This window comes from Zootoca vivipara, chromosome 6 (genome assembly GCF_965207765.1).
Source record: "Zootoca vivipara chromosome 6, rZooViv2.hap1.1, whole genome shotgun sequence".
In the NCBI taxonomy this organism is placed as follows: domain Eukaryota; kingdom Metazoa; phylum Chordata; class Lepidosauria; order Squamata; family Lacertidae; genus Zootoca; species Zootoca vivipara.
This window is the reverse complement of record NC_142589.1, coordinates 96,483,779-96,501,530: the sequence shown is the minus strand read 5'-3', so window position 1 is coordinate 96,501,530 and position 17,752 is coordinate 96,483,779. Positions and strand designations below refer to the sequence as shown.

The 17,752-nt window shown below is 47.7% G+C and overlaps 2 protein-coding genes across 4 annotated transcripts in view; both read left to right on the top strand.

The window, feature by feature from the left end:
• Positions 1-239: 239 nt before the first annotated feature.
• Positions 240-6,462, top strand: CIST1 (colon, intestine and stomach enriched 1). 2 transcript variants are annotated; one of them, XM_060275274.2, is made up of 4 exons: positions 240-392; positions 3,434-3,775; positions 5,957-6,114; positions 6,300-6,462. In XM_060275274.2, the coding sequence occupies exons 1-4, from the start codon at positions 350-352 to the stop codon at positions 6,345-6,347; spliced, it is 591 nt and encodes a 196-aa protein (XP_060131257.1). In that variant the 5' UTR covers positions 240-349; the 3' UTR covers positions 6,348-6,462. The 2 variants fall into 2 exon arrangements, with proteins under 2 accessions (XP_060131257.1, XP_060131256.1); XM_060275273.2 differs by having other exon boundaries at positions 6,297-6,462.
• Positions 6,463-11,082: 4,620 nt separating this feature from the next.
• LOC118087071 (3',5'-cyclic-AMP phosphodiesterase 4C) overlaps positions 11,083-17,752 on the top strand; it is an 84,127-nt gene continuing 77,457 nt past the window's right edge. For both annotated transcript variants that reach the window (XM_088671285.1, XM_035119374.3), the window contains exons 1-2: positions 11,083-11,215; positions 13,703-13,786. In XM_088671285.1, the coding sequence (XP_088527411.1) occupies positions 13,742-13,786 (45 nt within the window). In that variant the 5' untranslated portion in view covers positions 11,083-11,215; positions 13,703-13,741. The remainder of the gene's footprint in view (positions 11,216-13,702; positions 13,787-17,752) is intronic.

Genomic DNA, 17,752 nt, shown 5'->3' with positions numbered 1-17,752 from the left:
TCCGGGTTTTCGGCGTTTGAGAACCAAGGCGTTTGAGAACCAAGGTACCACTGTATTTAAAAATTCCTCTGGGCCATTTTTATTTTGAGTGTGGCCCAGAGGGGGACAAAAGGTGAGTTCTGAGCTTCCTTTCCCTCACCTGTCCAGAAGGGGGAGCTGTCAGGCCACACTCCTTCCTCCTTTCCAGGTGCCAAGCATCTCAAGCCGGGATTTGGCCTCTGCCCAGGTGCCCGCCTCCTCTGAGAGGTGGCAAGACAGGTGCCTGGGTCCTGTTTGCAGGCGGGGCGAGACTCTCCCAAGCAGCTGCTTCCCTTACATTCCCCTTCCAGGAGAAGCAGGTTCGGCTGCCATGGCCCTGTGGGTCCTTTTGCTGCTGGTGGTCTCAGATCAAGGTAGGGAGCTGGGGGGGGGGGCTGCAGAAGGACTGGGACCTGGGGCAGCAGCAGCAGCAGCATGGGCAGGGCTGGACTGACCTCAGCTCAACAAGCTCTAGCTTAGGGCCCCACTCTCTTGGGGGCCCCCAAAAAATTTAAAGGAAAAAAACACCTGGATGTACATTTCCAAAATATGATTTAAAAAAATGAAATAAAATCTACAGACAGCAACCATGTTTTGTGTTGTGTCGGCTCCTAGGCTGTAAGTCATGGGCCCTGCCTGCTCCCTCAAATATCCCTGCTTTGCTCCTTTCTATATATAGGGTGCCCACATTCTGCAGGGACCTATGAGGTCCATCAATGACCATATAGCATATATTCAGCACAAAAAAACAGCGACTATTTACGTAAACCCAGCAGTGCCCTTGGGGGTTCCTCAGCTGGTTCCCCACCCCCACCCCATTCCCCTGCGTCCAACTGGCTGGTAACATTTGGGGACTCACGATGGAGAAAGGCTGCCCTCTTGAGTTCCCAGCCCGTTTTTGTTGGGGTCTGAAACGCAACTCCCAGCCTCGCTGGCAGAGAAGCAGGATGTGGGGAGGTACCCAAAGAGACTGTGCCCACGAAGGTGGAGCAGCACCACAATCTGAGTCCGCCAGGTGTGTCCATTATTTGAGCTGTGCAGGTGGAGGAACAGCCCTCCGCTTGGCTGGCAGGGAAAGGCGAGGCCAGTTGTAGCCTCAGCCAATATTTGCACCTGTTCCACCTTCATGACGTCAGAGCCACACGGGCATTGTGCCAGGTAAGGTGTACTTTCATTTCCCTCACTGTACACAAGGCGTCTCACTGCCACGCTGCCTGCCTCTCTAACAGAAGAGAACCCCCAGTTTCAGGGGCAGTCTACCCAGGGCCAGATTGAGGTTTGATGAGGCCCTCAGCTCCTGAAGGTCATGGGGCCCTTTCTATGTCCAGCTGTCCTTTGTCCACAACAAATTGCCGCTGTTTTTCGTGTTGAATCTATGCTATATGGTCATTGATGGACCTCATAGCTATCTCAAGCCATTTGCACATAACAAATAGGAGCCTACACAACACAAAACACCGTTGCTGTATGTAGGTTTTATTTTGTTTTTTTATCTTATATTTTGGAAATGTACAACCAGGTGTTTTTTTCCCTTTAAATTTTTTTGGGGGGCCCCAAGAGAGTGGGGCCCTAAGCAGTAGCTTTTTTAGCTTATACGTAAATCCAGCGCTGAGTCTATCTCTGAACGCCCAACCTCAAACTTTTGTGCCCTGTTATCGGAGGCAGGGGGCTGGGCTGGAGTGTCCAGCTGCATCTCTTCTGTAAAAAATATAAAGCAAGGTTCTAGTCCTCATGATTATGAATGAAAAGGGCCTAAGGAACAAAACGGAATAAAGAGAGGAGCTAGTCCTCCTTGTTCTTGACAAAACACAGAATGAAATAGGAGCCTAGGAAGCAGCCTTATGCAGAGTCAGGTCATCTGTCTAGCTCAGTAGTGTCTACACCAGGCATCCCCAAACTGCAGCCCTCCAGATGTTTTGGCCTACAACTCCCATCATCCCTAGCTAACAGGACCAGTGGTTGGGGAAGATGGGAATTGTAGTCCAAAACATCTGGAGGGCCGAAGTTTGGGGATGCCTGGTCTACACTGACTGGAAGCAGCTCTCCGGGGCTTCAGCCTGTTGGAATGAACCTTGGACCTTCTGCATTCAAGGCTAGCTGCTCTGTCTTGAATAGTGTAGGAAAGCTGTCTGGCCATTGGTCCACCTAGCCCCATACTGTCTGCATGGACTGGCAGCAGCTGTCTGGAGTCTCAGGCAGAAGTCTCCCCCCAGCCTCTCCGGAGATCCCCCTGCGGATTGAACAATGGGACCTTTTGCCTTCTAGGTGAGATGCTCTACTGCTGAGCCTTCAGAAAACGAGAGGTAGACTAGCTTGGGCCATGGAGGTCCCATCTGGCCATCTTTAGTATTTCAGGGGGCTCTGCTGGATGACCCTGTTATAAGAATTTTGAGGTCATATATATATATATTATAATAATTGTTCATAAAACATGTACATGAATGTACAGTACAGGCACATGTCTGAAGCAGCACAGGAAGACAGGCCTGACTGACACCATTTTGACTCTCTCTCTGACCAGGTGTTCCTCTGCAAGGAAGAAGGGGGGTGGGGGGGAACCTTCTCATTGTCTCAGGAATTAAAGTGATAATCCCTGGCATCCTGATACCTGAGTGCCAGACAAAAGGGTGTGAAACAGGGAAATGTAAATATATCTCTCTTTTGTTGATTAGGTTTTGGGGGCAGGGGGCAGGGTCCAGACTGCTCAGATTACTGCCACCAGACCTCCCCTTTCATGATGTACCTACCGGTATGATGAATCTAGGGAGGGGGGTCTTGGGCTACACCCCTTCTGTGACATATGGATGATGCTTCTGGGGGGGTGGGCTGAAACCAATTTCAAATTTCTTTTTAAGGGCAGGACACCTTTGTTTGGGGTTCCTTCCTTGTTCTCCTGCGTGAGAGGAAGGACCCTGTTGCAACAGCAAAAATAAAGGCTAAGCTTCTCAAACTTCTCTGGTTGGTCTCTGTTATATTCTCCAACCGATGGAGAACCCAATAAGGGAATAAGGGCAGATTTTTGCCTATATCAACCCTTTGGGGTATCAATGGTACACTTCTACGATTCACCCTCCAGTCTCCCCTTCTCAATTTGTATTGTATTATTTTATGCACTGTGGCTTGCTGTGGGAATGGATTTCTGTTTAATTTTTATATGCTGATATTATTATTTTTATACTATTCTAATGATTGCTGAATGCTTCTTTATTTGATGCAGGTTGCTTATTTTTATTCTCACATTTTCGTATTGCATTTGATGCTGATAAGGCGTCCATTCTTTGTTTCTTCAGCTTGCAAACCGCCTTGGGTATTGTGAGATAGAAGGACGGTATACAAATTACAAGTGATGATGATGATGATTCCTTGAGCCATGGAGGTTGGCTCCTTTCTGACTTCCCCTCCCCTCCCATTGCAGTGGTCTCCACCCCCACACCGGCCACCCACAGCTCTTCAGCAGTGAGCCCCCCGGCCGTCTCCAAACGCCCAAGCACAGCCAGCACCAGGGCGGAGGAAACCACTATACCCCACAGTGAGATCAGCCCCACGGCATCGGAAGAACCCACAGAGGAGACCACCTCTGCCAACCGCACGACTCACCTGGGCTCCTCGCCTCCTCCCAGGCCCACCGAAAGCACCGCCACGGAGGGGGGCAGCACGCCAAGCAGCACCCCACTCACAACCCCCCTTGCCACCTCCAGGGAGCCGCTGCTCACCAGCCGAGAGGCCACTGGGTCCGCCAGCCACAACTCCACCACAGGTGAGAGGCAAGTGCGGATGCCCTCTGGATCCTGGCAGCATCCTGTGCCATCTCAAGCAGCGATATTTTGCCTGTCTGGGATTGGGGGCTAATAATCGTGTGTTGTAGGGAGTTGGACTAGATGACCCTCGGGGACCCTTCCACAGTTCTCCGATTCTGTTATGCTCTTCCTGTAGACAGCTCCTGTATCTTCCGCAGAAAGGGTTTTTGAATGAGGAGCGTTCATGGTGGTTTGCGATAATAATAATAATAATAATAATAATAATAATAATAATAATAATAATGTATTTATGCCCCACCCATCTGGTTTCCCCAGCCACTCTGGGAGGCTCCCAACCAAATATTTAAAACACAGTACAGCATTAAACCTTTAAAACTTCCCAATACAGGGCTGCCATCAGCACAATAAAAGCACAATAAAACTTCAAACATTTAAAACTTCCCTGATGTCTTCTAAAAGTCAGACAGTTACAGGTAGGTAGCCATGTTGGTCTGACGTAGTCAAAACAAAATAAAAAAATCCTTCCAGTAGCACCTTAGAGTCCAACTAAGTTTGTCATAGGTATGAGCTTTCGTGTGCATGCACACTTCTTCAGATACACTGAAACAGAAGTCAGAGAGTTGTTTACTTCCTTGACATCTGATGGGAGGGCATTCCACAGGGCGGGCGCCGCCACCAAGAAGGCCCTCGGCCTGGTTCCCTGTGTAACCTCACTTCTTGCATTGAGGGAACCGTCATAAGGCCCCCGGGAGAGGGACCCCGGTGTCCGGGGTGGAGACACTCCTTCAGGTATACAGGGCCAAGGCCATTTAGGGCTTCCAAGGTCGGCAGCAACCCTTTGGAATTGTGCTCAGAAATGTCCTGGGAGCCAATGTAGGTCTTTCAGGACCAGTGTTATGTGGTCTCGGCGGCCACTTTTTATCCTGCCTTCCAAGCAGAGTATTTAAGGCACCTAAAAAAGGGTGTGTGTTTAGAGAGACACAGTGTATTTGGAGAAAAAACAAAACTCCTCTGAATACAAAATAAAACCTGGAACGGAGACATAGGGTGAGAAGATGCAAGGAGTCTGACTGCAGTTGGATCAGACCCAAGGGGGTCCCCTCTAGTCCAATGACCCCCCCAAAAAATAGAATACACAGGCTGGACCCAAGTGAATTTGAGCCACCGGTCACTGCAGAGTATGTGATGGGTGCAGAAATTCAACAAGGCACAACTTTCCTTCTAGCACAGAGGTGAAGCCATGACAGCGCTGCACCGGTTGAATTCCTGCCTGTTCTGTATGGCTGCAAAGAGCACAGGAAAAGGAGCAGGAAGCAAGGAGGGCGACATTAACTGATTGCAGGTCTTCCTTGGCGATCCCTCGTAGCCGAGGAAGATTGTCTTCCATAAACACGGTTTTAACAATGAGTCCGTAAGTGACTGTGGAGGCATATTCTGGATCCACATGTCCTTCCACAGTGGGGACATTGGTTACCGGGCAGGAGTTGATCATGGTGAGGGTTCTGCCAAGCGTGCCTTCCTCTTAGCACATTTTTCGCTTGTGTCCTGAGTTCGAGTGTCTTCAAAGCCCATGACACCTTTGGTAAAGGCTGTTTTCCAACTAAAGCGCTCGCAGGCCAGTGTTTCCCAATTGTTGGTGTTTATACTACATTTTAAAGGATTTGCCTTGAGAGAGTCTTTAAACCTCTTTTGTTGACCACCAGCATTATGCTTTCCATTTTTAAGTTGGGAAGTTGATGTTGAAGAACCTCAACACTGGTGACCACCAGGTGGCACTGTTGCCTCGCAATTCCCTTCTCCGTTGGATTTTCTTACTGATGATTGCAGAATTGGAGGGACCCCGAGGGTCATCTAGTCCAACCCACTGCAATGCAGGAACCTTTTGCCCAATGTGGGGCTCAAACCCACGACCCTGAGATTAAGATGTTCCAGCAACTGAGCTCATGAACAGTTAACAGTGCGATTTGCTGCTGACTCGCTCCTGACAGGTGTGTGTTTGTGTGCATGCAGAAACTAATGTACTATACGGGGGCTATTCTGTTGATATGTGTTGCCCTGCCCACTTTTGCCTCTGGCCCCGCCCATGACATCCCCCCCCCGGAATGTGGCCCTCGGGTTGTGAAAAGCTTGTTTTCAGGGCAAACGATTGCGAGCTTCAGAGCCGTGTGTCTCCCCAACAGCTGAACCTGGCGAGGACGCGCCCATTTCCCAGAAACCTGGCCTGGTGGCCGTCATCTGCATCTTCCTGGCCATCCTGCTCATTGGTGCTGTCTTGGTCCTGGTGAAATGTTACAGGGGGAGGGAGCCGGCCTTCCAGAAGCTGGACGAGGTCCCTATGGTGGGTATAAGCCTGGGATTTTGGGGGTTGGCCGTGCAGGGAGGGGCAACCCCCCTAAGTTCTGGAGCTGGTATTAAAACTACGCTTCTGAGCTGGAAAGGTTGAAAAACCTTTGGCATCTCAATAGAATCTCATGACCGCTTTAATTTCTCTCTCTCTTTGTTTTTTCTCTTTCTTCCCAGCAGGGAAAAGTCACAGAAGGTTCTCCATTTGCCCATTTCCCTCCAAAGTAGCCTGGCTCCCCTTCCGCCCCACTCCCACTGAGGGCCTGCGAAAAGAAGGGTCGCATCCTGCTGTCACTTAGCGTGTGCAATAATAATAATAATAAAGTTTCCGAATTTGTCCCAATGACTTTCTTGGATGCTGGTTAATCTGTGTTCAGAGCACAGACTCATATAGCCTTAGAATTTTAGAAGGTACCCCTTTTGGTCATCTAGTCCAACCCCCTGCAATGCAGGAATCTCAGCTCAAGCATCCCTGACCGATGGCCATCTGACCTCTGCTTAAAAACTTCCAAGGAAGGAGAGCCCGCCACCTTTCATCTCATGACCAAACGGCTCTGACTGCCAGAAACCTCTTCCTAGTGTTGAGTCGGAATCTCCTCTCATATAGCTTGAAGCCACGGGTTCGAGTCCTGACCTCCGGAAGCAGGAGAAAACAAGCATGTTCCCTCTTCCATGCGACAGCCCTTGAGGGATTTGAAGGTGGCTCTCCTATCTCCCTTCTTTCCCAGGCTAAACATACCCAGCTCCTTCAACTGTTCCTCATCAGGCTTGGCTTCCAGACCCTGGATAATCTTGGGACTCAGCTACATGCAGTCAATTATATCATTATGACTGTGTTATAGACATGTGACAGCAGATGGCGATGTAGAGCTATAATCTGTGTTTTCCTGTAACTTTTTAAATGAGTATAAATCTGCACGATATCCTTCTTAAATTGTGATGCTCAGAACTGGACACAGTCAAGGCCAGATTTCGGTTTGATGAGGCCCTCAGCTACTGAAGGTAATGGGGCCCTTTCTATGTCCAACTGTCCTTTGTCAACAACAAATTGTTGGTGTTTTTTGGGTTGAATATATGCTATATGGTCATTTATGGACCCAGGTGGCGCTGTGGGCTAAACCACTGAGCCTAGGGCTTGCTGATCAGAAGGTTGGCGGTTCGAATCCCTGTGACGGGGTGATCTCCTGTTGCTTGTTCCCAGCTCCTGCCAACCTAGCAGTTCAAAAGCACGTCAAAGTGCAAGTAGATAAATAGGAACCGCTATAGCGGGAAGGTAAACGGCGTTTCCATGTGCTGCTCTGGTTTGCCAGAAGCGGCTCAGTCATGCTGGCCACATGACCTGGAAGCTGTACGCTGGCTCCCTCGGCCAATAATGCGAGATGAGCGCGCAACCCCAGAGTCGGTCACGACTGGACCTAATGGTCAGGGGTCCCTTTACCTTTACCTTTTTATGGACCTAATAGGCATCTAAAGCCATTTGCACGTGTTGCCCTGTAACTAGTCCATGCAGAATGTCGGCACCCTATATATTGTTGTTGTTGTTTAGTCGTTTAGTCGTGTCTGACTCTTCGTGACCCCATGGACCTATATATATAGAAAGGAGCAAAGCAATGATATTTTAGGGAGCAGATGGGGCCCATGACTTACATCCTAGGAGCCTACACAACACAAAACACCGTTGCTGCATGTTGGTTTTATTTTATTGGTTTTTAATCTTATATTTTGGAAATGTACATCCAGGTTTTTTCCCCTTTAAATTTTTTGGGGGGCTCCCAGAGAGTGGGGCCCTAAGCTAGAGCTTGATCCGTGTGTTCCTGTAAATTTTTAATGAGTATAAATCCAGCCCTTTTCACCCTCCTCTGCCCACCTTCCAGCTTGTCAACATCCTTCTTAAATTGTGATTCCCAGAACTGGACACAGGATTCCAGGTGTGGCCTGACCAGGGCGGAAGAGAGTGGGACTACGACTTCCCTTGGTCTGGACACTAGACTTCTGTGGATGCAGCCTAGAATAGCATTCGCTTTTTTTGCTGCTGCATCACACTGTTGACTTGTGTTAAGCTTGTGGCCCACCAAGACCCCCCTAGATCCTTTTCACATGTACTGCTAGTGAGCCAGGGGCCTCCCATCCTATATTTGTGCATCTGGTTCTTCCTGCCGAAGTGCAGAACCTGACCTTTGTCCCTAGGGAAATTCATTTGGTTTGGGTCCAGTTCTCCAATCTGTTGAGGTCACTTTGAATTCTGATTCTGTCTTCTGCAGCGTTGGCTACCCCTCCCAGTTTGGTGTCATCTGCAGATTGGCTGAGCATCCCAATTCTTTCATCCAAGTCCTTTATAAAGATGTTGAACAACAGGCCCAGGACAGAACCCTACAGCACCCACTTGTTACTTTTATCCAGGATGATGAGGAACCATGAATGTGTACTCCTTGGGTTCAGTCGGTCAACCAGCTACAAATCCACCTAAGAGTTACATCATTCAACCCACATTTCACCAGCCTTCTCACAAGAATATCAGGGGGGACTCCGTCAAAAACTTTACTGATATCAAAAGACACTATATTCACAGCATTCCCCTGATCCACTAGGCTTGTAATTCCATCAAAAAAAGAAATAAGGTTTGTCTGACATGACTTATTTTTGAGAAACCCATGTTGGGTCTTAGTAATCATGGCATCCTTTTCTAGGTGCTCACAGACAGACGGTTGAATGATCTGTTCTGGGACCTTTCCTGGTAGCGATGTCAAGCTCACCGGTCGGTAGTTATCTGGGTCTTTTTTCCCCTTTCTGAAGATGGGAACCACATTTGCCCACCTTCAGTCTGTAGGGACCTCACCTGTCCTCAAAGAATTCTCCAGGATCATAGACAAAGGCTCTGAGATTACATTCGCAAACTCCTTTAGCACCCTTGGGTGCAGCACCTCAGGCCCTGGAGATTTGAATTCTGATTCTGTCTTCTGCGGCATAGGCTACCCCTCTCAGTTTGGTGTCATCTGCAAATTGGATGGGCATCACCTCAGTTCCATCATCCATTTCATTTATAAAGATCAGCAATTGGGATCATGGAAGAAAACAGTGGGTAATATTGAGGTGGGGAAATGCAGGGGTGTTGTGAATACCAAATGGTAGCATATACAGAATGCCTGTCCGAAATGCCTTCTCAAGATTAATATTATTATTAAGAGGGTGTTACAAGGTTATCCAAGTTTCTTTCCTGTCCTGTCAACATCGAGAAAACCATCCGGGGGGGGGGGACTTTCTTTCTCCACTGGAAACGCAGAGTTGGGCTAATGAGTAACGGGGCCTGGGAGTTAATTAGTCACCCTAATTGCTCAGCCCGCAGGTCTCCAACTGGCAGAATAATAATCATAATAATAATAATAATAAGTGCTTTTTTCTGGGGGTACCTTTGTACTTTTGTACATTTACTGTATTCCCCCCCCCCCCGATTTGAACTATAAAATGGTGGTTTACTTGAGTCAAAATGAGAGTACTCCTAAACATTTTTAAAAGAAAACAACAACAACAACAACAACAATTTTATCCCACCCATCTCTCTGGGTTTCCCCAGCCTGTGGCTGACAGTGTCTTTCCACCAGCCTTGCAGAGGCAGAAATACAAGTTTTTGGTGCCTTCTAAACCCCGGGAACAAAAAATAAATAAACATGGACAAGATAAATGGCACCAGGCCAAAGGACGTGTTTTGGGTGTTCCTGTGAAGAGGAGGCTGGTTTTGCCCAGCTGCCGACCCGCTTTCGAAGGCTGCTTTCGAAACCGGAGAGGGTTGCCCATCATCAGAGAATCTGCCCAGCGGGTTAGCAGAGAAAAGGAAGGCCATCTTTCTTTCTTTCTTCCTTCCTTCCTTCCTTCCTTCCTTCCTTCCTTCCTTCCTTCCTTCCTTCCTTCCTTTCTTTCTTTCTTTCTTTTTCTTTCTTTCTTTCTTTCTTTCTTTCTTTCTTTCTTTCTTTCTTTCTTTCTTTCTTTTCTATACCGCCCGATACCAGAAGGTCTCCGGGCAGTTCACATAAAATACCAAATACAGAAAATCAAAACAAAAATAACATAGTTAAACTGTGGAACTCCCTGCTGCAGGAGGCAGGGATGGCTTTGGGCAAATTCAGGGAGGGCTATTGATGGCTGCTAGCTGCGATTATTAGCATTATTATTGCTTATTAAATCGATGCATCGCCCTTCGCTTGAGGACCACAGAGTGGTTTACAGAATTAAAACAACCGGTGGAGCCCCTCCATCGCCTTGCAGCATGCGCAGAGTGCCGTGGCGGAAAACCTGGTCTCTAAAAATCCAAAAGGAATAAGAAATACTGTCACATGTTGGATCCCTCGTGGGGTGTTAAACCCAGGGAAGCCAAGCCTGCCCCCTCTGCCCGCCAAGACTTGGCAAATTTGTAACCAGAGTCACAAGACTCTGGGTTAATTTCCCAATGTGTCAAATTAATCATTTATTTCCTTCATTTTTAAAAAATGCGTCTTGGAACGCACTTGGCAGGGGGGGGGGTGAGGAGGCCAGAGACTTTGGGCTCCCTTTTTCTGGAAAAGGCTTAGGGGGGCCAAGAGCAGTGGCTGGATGGCTCAGTGGGTAGAGCATGAGGCTTTTGACCTCTGGGTTGTGGGTCACAGCCTCACATGGGGCAAAAAGATTCCTGCCTTGCCGGGGTGGGGGGTTGGACTAGATGCCCCTTGGGGGACCCGCCCAACTCTGCAATCCTATCCTACAATGATGTTGATGATGAGGATGGCAGTCGCACAAACCCCAGAGTCCTCCACTTTTCGGTTCTTCCAGTTGAACCAGTCCGGTCCTTTCGCTGCTTCTCCTGCCAGGCTGGGACGTTTGCCAGGACTCCCTGGGGAGGAGTGGGGGGCAGGGGGTGGGTGCTCCAAGGCGCCTGCATGCCATGGGTGCTCCTCCCCATTTCAGAAAAAGGGACTGAGGCTCTGCTTGGGTCTTTTGTTCCATTTCAATCCTCTCGACCTGCCGAAGGAGGGAGAGGCATTGCGGGGAAGGGCTGGCTGTGAGTTCCCCGCAAGGTGAGGGGTTCGGGTTCGAGAAGCAAAAGGAGCAAGAGAGGCCTCCTAACTGTAAGTCCAAGAAATGCCCAAATGGGTTAAGAGAGAGGGGGGGGGGTTCAGCTCTGGGCACCAGATATTTAAAGCACACAAAAGGTGGTAAACATTACATACCATCAGTCCTGGAAGTGTTCCAAGCTAAACGTCTAGCACAGTTTATTATTACTGTATATGGGGCTCAGATTTGGACAGGGGTTCCCCTTGGATTTACGGAAGCTGTCCAATCAAATTTATACCCAGATGGGCGGGGTATAAATAATATATTTATTATTATTATTATTATTATTATTATTATTATTATTATTATTATTATTATTATATGTTCTTAAGGCAAATTCTCTCTTTCCCATCCTGGGTCCCAAGCGCATCATTGCGCCTAGAGGCTAATCTTCCCTCGGTAGAATTATGGATCTGGCGTAGGACACTTAACTCTTGGCTTTGCCTAAACTCAACCCCCCCACCCCTCCCCCCGGGTCTAATATCCCTCGTGCTGCAAGTTCACAAGAGCGCCTGGTCTAAAATTGTCTATCAAAAACTTCACTCTTGTGGTTTATCAGCCTGGCATCTACTCACTTTGGGTTTCAGTAAAGCAAACAGTCTAATTTGTCAGCGCATAAATGATATCGAGCGTCAGAACAACTTGGCCACAATCAGGAAATTTTGCCCGTGGCATGACTATTTTCCACCTTCCCATTTCGACTCTCCGGCACCCTATCTGCATAACTGAGCAATTCTAAAATATAGACACACTTCTACTCTCGGAAGATTAAATGTCTTGCCCTCGGCTGGACTTGAGGGACGATTCCAACAGAATCCACAGGAAAAACGCTTCTGTCCCTCTGGAGATGGCCAGACCAAACCGGTGAGCAAATGCCCTTCTGGCTTGCACTAGAAAGAAAGAAAGAAAGAAAGAAAGAAAGAAAGAAAGAAAGAAAGAAAGAAAGAAAGAAAGAATCTGGCCTGCACTCTTTATAAAGGCTTGAGGAATGAGATTATTGCCCCCTCTTTTATTGCCCATTCTGGGGCAATCAGAGGAAGATCCACTATTTGACCATTGATTCAAAACCCTAAAATGTATTTTACATATTTAACTTTGTATTTCTATTCTTTGTATCCTTTGTTGTTTTATTGCTATGGTCGATGGCTGACGCAAATAAATATTCATTCATTCATTCACACATGCCCTGCAAAGAATTCTGGGAACTGTAGCTTACCAGCACTACAGTTCCCAGGAGCCTTAGCAAAAACCACAGTCCCCAAGATTCTTTGGGGTGTGGTGTGCTTCCAATGTGCTTAAATATCTGGTGTGCACTTGCAGCCCCGAGTGTCCAAAGCTTAGACACAAATTTCTGATTTGCTGGGGCTTTGGCAAACTACAGAGACCAGCTCTTTCCCAATAGAGAGCGGGATGCTACTGGACTTATTTCTGTGAATGTTAAGTTGCTTTGAACTATTGCGTTTTAATTGTTGCAATTAAATTGTTTAAAAGTTGCCTAGGAACTTAGGGTGAAGGGTAATTTATTATTATTATTATTATTATTATTATTATTATTATTATTAGGTTGTTTTTTTTATTAAAGGACCTTTTGTCATGATTAAAATGCATATTGAATCTTTTAGCGTGGCTTTAGTAAGCTGGCAACCGCAATAAGCAGAAGCACAAGGGCAACCATGTGCATTTGGCAAACCCTCAACCCTAACTATCGGGTTCTTTTGCCCCATATTTGTGTGCTTATTATAATTATAATATTTTATTTTATTGTTAATTGTGCTGTTTTAAAGGTGCATTTTTAATTTGACTTCACTTAGCAATGGTGTTTGTTTTTGAAATGTTTAAGATTCTTATTTTTTGTTAACTTTGTCTGTGTTAAATACGTATTCTGTAGCTGTCCTAATTTGTAATATTTTCTTTTGAAATCTTTAAGATAATATTTTTGTTTTCTGTTAATTATGCTGCTTTGACCGCATACTCTATATTTGACTTTCTCCAGATTGTTTTATTGATGTTTTAATATTCCGCCAACCGCTTTGAGGTTTTTCTTAAAAATATAAAGTGGTATCGAAATGAAATGAATAATAAAATAAACCGAGTACAGTCATACCTCGGTTTAAGTACGCTTCGGTTTGAGTACTTTCAGTTTAAGTACTCTGTGGACCCGTCTGGAACGGATTAATCCACTTTCCATTACTTTCAATGGGAAAGTTCGCTTCAGGTTAAGTACAGACGTCCGGAACCAATTGTGTACTTAAACCGAGGTACCACTGTATGTTAATGTTTGTTAGTGACAGCTGTGCTGATGATGTGTACATAGGAAAGGCTTTCAAAAGCACATAGTAAACTTGCTTGCCCTATTATTATCATTATTATTATTGAAAACAAATTCAGCGGTCAGTGCTTGTAACCCAGCTCCAATTGAAAACTTAAGTTGCAAGCTTTCTGGAGTGGAATGGAACAAGCCTAGAGATAGCTTTTCTCCTTTTCTTTCTCCCTCTTTGCAGGAAGAGGGAACAGCTGCCAGTCCACTCCAAGGTTTTGCAATGATGCGTCGAAGCCGGACAACGGTGTCTTTTCTGAGTATGGAGGTAAGGAAAAATAATGCGCTGGGGATCAAGGTGTCTGTGGGTGCAGGTTGGAGAGAGCCCAGCCAGGAGGCCGGCGGCCAATATTTGGGGTGAGGTTGTAGTTAATAAGTCCACCCGAAGTTCTGGACTAGGCTTCCCCAAACTAAGGCCCGGGGGCCGGTTGCGGCCCGCGAGGCTCTTTTATGCGGCCCCCGGCAACCCCCCTGCCCGCTGCTGCCGCCCGCTCTTAATGGCACGCTGCAGCTGCCCACTTCCAGGTCCCCGGAGCGTCAGAAATAGCTTGTGCGCATGCGCAAGCGTCATTTCTGGCGTGCTTCCAGGCAGGAGGAAGTGCATGTACACAGTGTTCTGGTGACCCGGAAGTGCGCTGGAAATCACGTGTGTGCATGCGTATGGGCGCGCACTCCTGCGCGCTCCGGCCCGCAGCACGATCAGCACTGGAGGCACCGGCCCTCGGCGAGATAAGTTTGGGGACCCCTGTTCTGGACCCTTCACCCACCCTTCCAATCTTGCTCAAATCCCAAAGCACCTTCAATGCTCTGCCCTTCTCTCTGCAAGACGGTGTTGTAAACAAAATCTGCCCTTTCCCCGAGAGCCCGTCTAGAGTCCTTAAATGGCTTCCCTATCGGTAGGAGAAAATAACAGAGAATATTGAGAAGCCAAGCAGCTAGTAAGCCTGATCTTTATTAAACTGTTGCAACAGGGTCCCCGCTCACCCCACACAGGAGGGAGGAGGAACCCAGAACATTGGTGCGCACGGTCGCATACTCTGTATATGGACTTTTAAAATTGCCACCCTGCAGCCCAAGACCACCACCCAATACATCAAATGTACATCACAGAAGGGGCATCTACAACAGAATCCTGTCTGCCAGGAAAGCTGTTGATGGATTTAAAGGTAAAGGACCCCTGACCATTAGGTCCAGTCGTGACCGACTCTGGGGTCGTGGCGCTCATCTCGCATTATTGGCCGAGGGAGCCTGTTTACAGCTTCCAGGCCATGTGGCCAGCAGGACTAAGCCGCTTCTGGCGAACCAGAGCAGCGCATGGAAACGCCGTTTACCTTCCCGCTGTAGCGGTTCCTATTTAACTACTTGCACTTTGACATGCGTTCAAACTGCTAGGTTGGCAGGAGCTGGGACCGAGCAACAGGAGCTCACCCCTTCTGATTGCAAAGGCTCTGTGCCAGGTTTAACCCACAGCGCCACCCCATCCCCTGTTGATGGGTTTACCTGGCTATTAATGGGTTTACCTGGAGAGCCTGGCCATTCATTTGTGATGATAAATACTTAATTCCTGAGTCCAGGTCACAGGTTCACCCTATTCATATCTTAAATGTGCCCTGAAGGCAGGATTTGTGAGCAAAGAGACAATGGGGAGCTTTTTTCATGCCCTCCCTCCTTGCAGAGAATCATAGAATCCTAGAGTTGGAAGAGACCACAAGGGCCATCCAGTCCAACCCCCTGCCAAGCAGGAAACACCATCAAAGCATTCTTGACATATGCCTGTCAAGCCTCTGCTTAAAGACCTCCAAAGAAGGAGACTCCACCACACTCCTTGGCAGCAAATTCCACTGCCGAACAGCTCTTACTGTCAGGAAGTTCTTCCTAATGTTGAGGTGGAATCTTCTTTCTTGTAGCTTGAATCCATTGCTCCGTGTCCGCTTCTCTGGAGCAGCAGAAAACAACCTTTCTCCCTCCTCTATATGTCATCCTTTCATATATTTGAACATGGCTATCATATCCCCCCTTAACCTTCTCTTCTCCAGGCTAAACATACCCAGCTCCCTAAGCTGTTCCTCATAAGGCATCGTTTCCAGGCCTTTGACCATTTGGGTTGCCCTCCTCTGGACACCTTCCAGCTTGTCAGTATCCTTCTTGAACTGTGGTGCCCAGAACTGGACACAGGACTCCAGGTGAGGTCTGACCAGAGCAGAATACAGTGGTACTATGACTTCCCTTGATCTAGATGCTATACTCCTATTGATGCAGCCCAGAATTGCATTGGCTTTTTGAGCTGCTGCATCACACTGCTGAGAAACATTTGGTCAGATTGGAAGAAGAGTCAAAATGGTTTCAGGACTGTCTTCCTGAGTCTTCCTGTCCTGTTTCAGACATGGGGTTTAGATATTTACATATGTGTTTGCCTTGTAAATTTATGAACACCAAATTTTGATATCAGAGACCTTAAATTCTTATAACAAAGGGCAGGAATTATGGCTCTGCTTCCAGTCCTGTTGGAAGGATTCCCGGTAGGAGAAGCGGCTGGATTGAATTTAGCAGCTGCGGCAGCCAGAGGGGAAGGGTCTCCAGGCTTCAAAAACCCTCGCACACATCTTTCCACCAGGCGAGAGTGGCCCCAATCCCAGGAACAGCTTTGATTGGCCGGCTGAACCAGGAGAGGGGAGCTGAGGGGCCTCAGACCCTTGGGGAGTTAGGGGTTTACCTTCATGTGAAGACAGAAGACAAGGCCCTCTGCCTGGTTCCCTATAACCTAACTTCTCAGGAGGGAACATGGGCGTAGGCAGGGGGGCAGCTGCCCCCCCTAGAAGCAAAACATTAATGTATTTTACAGACCATAACCAGCACTTTTCCCCTCCAAAAACTGAAGTGGAAAGGGCTTTGCTTTAGCGAGAGCAGCTCGGTCTCCGCTTGCTGGGGGGGGGGGCACAGCTGTAACAAAAACACATCAAATAAATAAAGCAAAGTGGCTACCGGTACTTAAGCAGTTAAGACAATGGAGCAGAATACCCCTTCAGGCAAGAGTTGATAGCTCACCACTTCACCCTATTGTTCTTCAGTGGGAGTTGTTAATGAGCATTCAGGGATTGCATTAAGAGTTCTATTGACGATTTAATGAGGGTGCAGAGGATTCAATTTGACTAAGGTGGCTCTGCAAGGCTAAAAGGAAGTGAATAAGAAAAGGGGGCTGTAGCTTTGATAGACACAGTGATGTTTATAAAAAGCAGTGGTGTTCCAGTCTGCCCCTCCTCCTGCATCTGTTGTTGTTGTTTAGTCATTTAGTCGTGTCCGACTCTTCGTGACCCCCCTGGACCAGAGCACGCCAGGCACTCCTGTCTTCCACTGCCTCCCGCAGTTTGGTCAGACTCATGTTGGTGGGTTCGAGAACACTCTTCAACCATCTCGTCCTCTGTCGTCCCCTTCTCCTAGTGCCCTCAATCTTTCCTCACATCAGGGTCTTTTCCAGGGAGTCTTCTCTTCTCATGAGGTGACCAAAGTATTGGAGCCTCCGCTTTGGGATCTGTCCTTCCAGTGAGCACTCAGGGCTGATTTCCTTCAGAATGGATAGGTTTGATCTTCTTGCAGTCTGTATACTACTGTAAATCAGGGGTGGCCACCTCCCAAGAGACTCTGATCTACTCATAGAGTTAAAAACTGGGAGTGATCTACCCCCTTTTGGGGGGTTCAGGTCAAAGCTGTTGAGTTTTTTAAAGGAAGGGAAGACCTGTTTTGGGGGGTTTAGGTTAAACTTGTTGAGCTTCTTTTAGGAGGGAGGGAGGCCCATTTTTGTTTAGGGCTTCAGGTCATAGTTCAGCTTTTTTTAGGGAGGAGGAAAATTTTGGGTGAGCTTTTTTTAGGGGTGCCAGTGATCTAGCAGTGATCTACCACAGAAATCCAGTGATCTACTGGTAGATCACAATCTACCTGTTGGACGTGCCTGCTGTAAATCAAACAGAGAGAAAGCTGCTTACAAGGCTCTTGTACAGGCGTACCGGTATCTTCCTCTTGCTGCAGAGTTTCAGCATCACAGCGTCACCCAGAGGCACCCACAAATATGAGTTATGCCTCTCTCTATTTCTTCCTTCCTTCCCTCCCTCTTCCATCCTTAATAAAATACGGGGGGGGGGGGCGCAGATAAGCCCCACATAGAAAGCCCATCAACTTGGGGGGATGACTCTTTCAAATACGGTATTTACCATTAATTGGGGGGGGGCACCTGGGCCTC

Coding starts and splice junctions, on each gene's coding strand:
- CIST1 (XM_060275273.2), top strand. CDS start 350: ATGGCCCTGTGGGTCCTTTTGCTGCTGGTGGTCTCAGATCAAG. Junction 393..3,433: donor GCTGGTGGTCTCAGATCAAG/GTAGGGAGCTGG, acceptor CTCCCATTGCAG/TGGTCTCCACCCCCACACCG. Junction 3,776..5,956: donor CAGCCACAACTCCACCACAG/GTGAGAGGCAAG, acceptor TCTCCCCAACAG/CTGAACCTGGCGAGGACGCG.